A 6,858-nucleotide genomic window follows, 5' to 3' on the forward strand; every position below is an offset into this window, starting at 1 on the left:
TTTTTTTTTTTACAAAAGCAAGGCTTCAAATATAAAATTCAACATACCTGGAAATCTACAGCTCTTTTATTTGCTAGATCAGCCTTGTTTCCTGATAAAGCTATTACAATGTTAGGACTTGCTTGCCGCTGGAGTTCTTTAACCCAGTTTTTTGCTCTTGCAAAAGATTCCTGTTAAACAAAGGAACACACATTTGGCATAAGCTCAAAAAGGGTTAGGAAGCATCTGTATGAGATTAGTCTTTGAAAGACTTTTTTAAGATGACTGTAGGAAATGTTATTTGAAACACTTTCATCTGATATTTTTACTTATAAAAAGCTTTGGCAGAAAGAGGTTATGATTGGCTATAAAAAACAATTTCACAAAATTCCGAATAACAAAAACATTATGTTCCAACCAATTTCAAGGTAAGAGGCATTTATACTTACCTCATTTGTGATATCATAGACAACTATGGCTGCTTGAGCTCCTCTGTAGTACATTGGTGCTAGGCTATGGTATCTTTCTTGACCAGCTGTATCCCATATTTCAAACTTTACTGTTGTGTCATCAAGGCACACAGTCTGGGTTAGAAAAGCAGCTGAAAAAAGAAAATATCAGTAAATTTGCCATTTTCTTCTAAAGGAAATTTGATGGACTGTGTACATAAAATTAACCGGGATGATGAGTATTTGCAAAATCTGGGCTTCCAAGCTAGATTTAGATGATTCTAAAATATATGGGAGAAAGTATATAGGTTACATAATACTAAAGCTGTTTTAGAGTAAGAACTTGAGTATTTGTAGGTTTTTGTGGGAGATCCTGGAACTAATGCTTCGCGACCAAGGGATGAATGTAACTTTTAATATCCATATTGCTAACACATTCCTTGTTCCACTGTCTTTTTTTACTGCTATACTTGTGATTTAGTTCTAATATATTACCAAATTAGTATTTTGTTTGTATTACCTTTAGAACATTATTAAAACCTTAATTTTGCTAATCATTACTTCAATGTGGGTTAAACTATTAAACAGACTTAATATATTCATTCCTACCTCTCTCTGCCCTAAGAACTTCTTGGATTTGTACTTTTTCAGCTTCACTTGTATACACAGACACAGTGGCTGGGGATACAGCTTAGAAACATGCAAGAAGCCCTGTCAATCACCAGTAAATGCCCTCCTAAATGCCACCACATAGCCAATTGCATAGAGGTTTGCTGCCTGACTGGTGCCACACCTTGTAATTCCTTTCCTCCAATAACGTTGGTACATAAGACTCCTACTGCTGTCCTATCACTGCAAACTGTCAATGTTCCCTTTCTCCATTAGTTTCAAATTTTTGACAATGAAATCATTTTTGCAGAAATAATTGTAGAAATCTGAGTTACAAAATTGTTGGCCAGGGAGATGGCTCAGTGGAATAAGTGCTTCCCTGGCAAGTGCAAGGGCCTGAGTTCATTACCCAGTTCTGCAAAAAAAAAGTTTAAAACTGTCATATCCTCCAAAAGAATTATGATCCATCTGTCTAAATTGTATCTAGTTATTTCAATTTTCTATGAACTTTAGTAATATCAAATATAAGTATGTAGCTATCTTTAATATTAGACATAACATTTATTTTTCATGGTATTTTTAGTATGTCAACTTTTTTCCATAGTATTAGCAAGTATAATTTGCAAACATAATTTGGAAAAGTCTCTAGATTTAAATGAACAATTCTATCAATTCCTACAACTACACAGTAATATCTTATATCATATTCTATTTCAATTCGAATTTCTGAGTATAGAGGTAAGCACCTGTAACCCCAGCTATTTGGGAGGCTGATGGAGAAGGACTACAAAGTTTCAGCCCAAGGGCCGGCCAAACAGCTCAGCAGATTAAAGTGCCTGCTTAGGTAGACACAGGGGCTGGGTTTGATCCCTGGCCTGCTATCCTGGCTCCGCCCTTGGGGTACCCTGAGATGGCAATTGAGACTGGGCATGGTGGTTCACACCTGGAATCCTGGCTGGGAGGCTGAAAACAGGAGAATCATTACAAGTCCCATCTACCAAGTGAGACCCTGTAGACAAGTTTCAGCCAAGCCTAGGCAACTTAGCAAGATCTCAAGGATAAAATAAAAAGGGCTGGAGATGCAGCTCAGTGATAAAGCATTGGACAAGCACCTGTTGAGAGTCTGGGTGCAACATCTCTAGTATCACAGAAAAAAAAAGTAAAACAAAAGTTAACAAAACCTTTTATCAAACCAGAAATATCTATTTTCTCAAATCTTTTAGTTGTTGAAAGAAAAAAATGTCATGAAAAACTCTCTTGTAGAAGCAAAAAACTATTTTTAAAATCATTACAATTAAGTCTTTGAGGCAGCTACTCTTTTTTCAATAAAAAAGGAATCCATCACAAAACAACTTTTCAAATGTAGGTTGATGCAAACCTGGAAGAGGTTTGGTTAGAAGTTGTGCTTATATTTGCTTTTTCTTGAGATATACTATGACTCAAAGTACACTAATCATAAAAACATTCATTTGTGCTTCTATAAGTCAACTCTAAGCTCAGAGAAATAATGTTATGTCCAATTTGCAAACCAGTTAAAAGTCATCACAAAAGACAATTTTTTTTTTACAAGTGTATGTATGAAAAGCCAAATAAAATATAGTCCAGGTAATAACAAATATACCAAAAGAAAATTAGACAATAAACAGACCCTTTCAGAAATATAAAGCTATTACACAAATAAGACTAAGTCATTCTTAATGAAATAAATTACAACAGGGCATCTGAGTCAATATACAGTCTTCATAAGCACATACGAGTCTTCTTAGAATATAGCCAAGTATCCTTTGCTTAAACCTGAAGTCAGCACTGTAGCTAATCACAAAGCTCTTGGGCCTTCTCTCTCACTCTTGGAACAAAACAAGGAAGTCTATCTTTGTAAGTTAATACTGTTTCACATTTTTATTATTATAAGTTATACATTATTGGGAAGAGACAATTGAAAGAAGCAAGACTGCCATGAACATCCAAAGGTATCAGCTAAAATAAAACAGATGAGTTTAATTTGGCGGCTTAAGTTATCATCCCTGTAATGCACAAGCTACAACCAGATGAAAACATGTTGAAAGGAGGAAATGTCCCAATCAGAACATATACTGCTGGTCCTCAATTCCACTTAGAAACTCTTCTTCACTGGATTCTAGTCAGTATCTCCTAATTCTGCTCCCAGCACTCCTCATGCACTAACATGTTTCACACTTTTTATAAACAATGCTTGATACTTTCCTTTGTTGACTGGGGAGTTCCTGGAGAAATGACTATTAGTTCTCTACATCCAGCATCGAATGTAAGTCCCACTTAGTTCACAGAGATGTTAAGAAAATACAGTTCAAAAAATGCCTATGGGGTTGGGTGTGTTGGTGTATCTCTGTAATCCCAGCATTTGGAAAACTGAGCCTACAGGATTGCTGTGAGTTCAAAGCCAGCCTGAACTACACAGCAAGGGCTCCTGTCCAAAAATGAAAGCAAGCAAGCAAGCAAGCAAGCAAGCAAGCAATTGAATGAGTAACACCATTTAAGAGATACTTTAGATAACATTTTAAGAGTTTCTGGGAACTCTCTAAATTATTACACAGACTGAGCATCCCTAACCTGAAAATCTGGCTGTTACTGTGGCACATGCCTATAATCCCCGTTGTTAAGAAGGACCATAAATACAAGGTCAGCTGGGCGTGGTAACACAAGCCTGTAATCCCAGCACAGGACAATCTGAGTTCGAGAAAATGTTCTACAAAATGAGTTCAAGGCCAGCCTAAACTGCATAGAGACCCTATCTCAAAAAGATAAATAGGTAAGTTAAGTAGGTGCCTGGGTAACACAGTGACAATCTATCTCCAAAGGGAGGGGTGCACTCTCTAAAATTCAAAAATTTAGGTATACCAACACCTACAGTAGTAAATTCTATATCATGAAACTGTTTTATACACAAAATTATTAACAATATTCTGTAAAATGGACCCGAATATTTTTGCGTAAGGGATAATCAAGCTTAAAGAACATAATCTCTGACAGAAACTCCAAGTTAAAACACACTTTTTTTTTTTTGGTGGAACCGGGGATTGAATTCAGGCCCTTGCGCTTGCCAGGGAAGCGCTTATTCCACTGAGCCATCTCCCCGCCTTCTAAAACACACATTTTTGACTTGGTAACACTGTGTTATTGTTCATACTTAAAATGTTTAATTCTGGGTAAGAGAAAAAGACCATTAGTAGAGGCCCAAGGGTATCACAACATGTCAAAATTAATGAAAGGAGCTATAGCGACTAAAGGACAGAAATATTACAGACTAGGACAGGCCAAAATAAACAACAGGTGCAGTGCATCCCAAGACTTCAGCAACTCTCCAGAGTGCTCAAGTTGTCTTCTACTATATGGGTCTAACCTCTAAAATTCAGTGCAATGTAACTGATACACTTAAGCAAAATCTTTAATTTCTAATGTGCTTCTAAATGCAATTACTAATCTTTTATAAAGTTATAAATTCTGCCACTCAAAATACAAACTACCACATCAGTACTATAGTAACATGAATCAACCACAAACTTACCTGAATCTGCAAAACCACTTTCAATTTATCCAAAACGTCTATTTTCTGGCTAAGAACCATCACTTTCTTAGACCTCTTCATTTTCTCTTCACTTCCATCACCAGCACTAGCAGTTGGTTCTCTTTTCAGGCTCATATTTCACAAAGAAACAGCTTTTATCACTTGGAGAGTTACTGTGTGTGCGACGACAAGTAGAGAAAAACAAAGCTGCGTTGAGATGCAGGTGCTGGCCTGTCTATCAGATTCCTTCTTTGAACTAAATCTTGAGCTCCTATTAGTAAGCCTGGTGGTAATCATGAAACATTGCACTCTCAGCAAAACTGCAAATTTATGTATCAGAGATCCACCTTGGGAGTCAGTTGAGAGTAGGTGAAATTATTATTGTTATTATTTATTTATTTTTTGCGGAACCGGGGATTGAACTCAGGCCCTTGTGCTTGCCAGGGAAGCGATTATTCTACTGAGCCATCTCCCGGGCCCCCTCGGTGAAAGTATTAATGTTAAATCTGCAAATACCAAAGGCTTAGAGTGTAAGACCCAAAAAAAATAACCAAGGAAGGTACACTGGATAAGGATCAAAGATTAACAGAAATAAAGAGCCAAATTAGGGGGGGTGTCAAGAAAACACTGAGGTGCTAATAATATCTCTCAACCTCAATTTGACAAGTACTGTTCCAACTAACCAAAAATCCTACATGCTACTGAATCTGATAACAAAAATTTGAGATTACAAAGTATGTGCCATACATCCAAACACATGGATAAAACCAAGAAAAATTTCCACAGTTCATGCTAAATGACTGATTTATTATTTTGGTATTCTGAGATAAGATTTTTGTATGCAGTTCAGGCCACTCTTGAAATCACTCTGTAGTGTAGACTGGCATCACATTTGTGGTGATACTCCTGCCTTGGCCTGTGATTACAGGCATGTGCCACCACACCATTTCAGAATTATTATTTTTTTTCCTTTTGGCGGAACCGGGGATTGAACTCAGGCCCTTGTGCTTGCCAGGGAAGTGATTATTCCACTGAGCCATCTCCCTGGCCCCCCAGAATTATTTTTAATATGTAGAAAGCTCATAAATCTGAAGAAAAACTGTAAATGCTTTAAAGATAAATATGTAAAGACATATCACAAAAAGAATACAACAGAAGTCAACATTAGTAATAATGAATAAGGGGGCCGGAGAGATGGCTCAGAGGATAAGCACCTCCCTGGCAAGTGCAAGGGCCTGAGTTCAATCCCTGGTTCTGAAAAAAAAAAAAACAAAAAAAACAAAACAAAAAACAAAAAAAAACCCACAAAACTAATAATGAATAAAATCTTCTTTATAGCTAAGATAGTTATCTCGTGAATTAGCAAAATGAGATAAAAATAAAAAATGAAGGGGGCTGGGGAGATGGCTCAGTAGGATAAGTGCTTGACTGGCAAACACAAGGATCCGAGTTCAATCCCCGGTTCCGTCAAAAAAGATTAATAAGGTTCTGTTGTTGATAGGTAACTCTTGGGAAGAATTTGCCAATATGTAGCAAAAACTTATATAAAATATTGATATTTATTAATGTAATAATTTCATGGAATTTCTATAAAAGATGGTAGGGGAGCTAGAAAGTAGGAAAAAACGATATTCAAAGACTAAAAATACTTAACTATAGATAAAAAGCAACAGGTAGATATTAAGCAGCAACTAAGACTAGTTATAACTTTTTTAATTGAAAATCGTATACACATTATGTAACGCACGTGCGCGGCGTGCGCACACACACACACACACACATAAAGGTTGAAATAATGTATAAGAAAACATGAACAGAAGAGAAGAAACAGAGCTCCCAAAGTAGATTAACTGCTATTCTGTAAAACTTTCAGAAGCCAAGGACTCAAAACTCAAAAAACTGAAAGGAAAGCCAGTGGAAGTACACGCCCATAATTCCAGCTACTCAAGTGGTTGAGTAGAGAGGATCCAGAAGTCCAGGCTAGCAAAGGCAGGTTAGAAATGCTCTGTCTCAAAATAAAAGATAAAAAAGATCAAAGGTTGTAGCTCTGTGGCAGTGTCTCTTGGTTAATCCTCCAGTACTGCTCATCAAAACAACAACAAAAAGTCAGAAGAGGCAGAACTAGTTTTCTGGGGAAATAAATACTAGTAGGAGAAATTGCAGCATAGTAGAGTTTCTCAGATATACAAACTGACTTCAGATGATAAAACTATTGAGACTATATGGGTGGCAGGGCAGAAAATAAGCAAAAGAAAAGGTGAGGGGGCTGGTGAGATG

At 36.7% G+C, this 6,858-nt stretch overlaps 1 protein-coding gene across 1 annotated transcript in view; it reads right to left on the minus strand.

Annotated features, from left to right (window-relative positions):
* Window positions 1–38: 38 nt before the first annotated feature.
* The window catches only part of Rab5a (RAB5A, member RAS oncogene family), a 65,963-nt gene continuing 59,143 nt past the window's right edge, over window positions 39–6,858 (minus strand). Inside the window, exons 3-4 of the mRNA XM_004648212.2 lie at window positions 429–580; window positions 39–170 (exon numbers count right to left, since the gene is read on the minus strand). Coding sequence (XP_004648269.1) covers window positions 39–170; window positions 429–580 — 284 coding nt within the window. The remainder of the gene's footprint in view (window positions 171–428; window positions 581–6,858) is intronic.

This window comes from Octodon degus, unplaced genomic scaffold (genome assembly GCF_000260255.1).
Source record: "Octodon degus isolate 3935 unplaced genomic scaffold, OctDeg1.0 scaffold00361, whole genome shotgun sequence".
Classification (NCBI taxonomy): Eukaryota; Metazoa; Chordata; class Mammalia; order Rodentia; family Octodontidae; genus Octodon; species Octodon degus.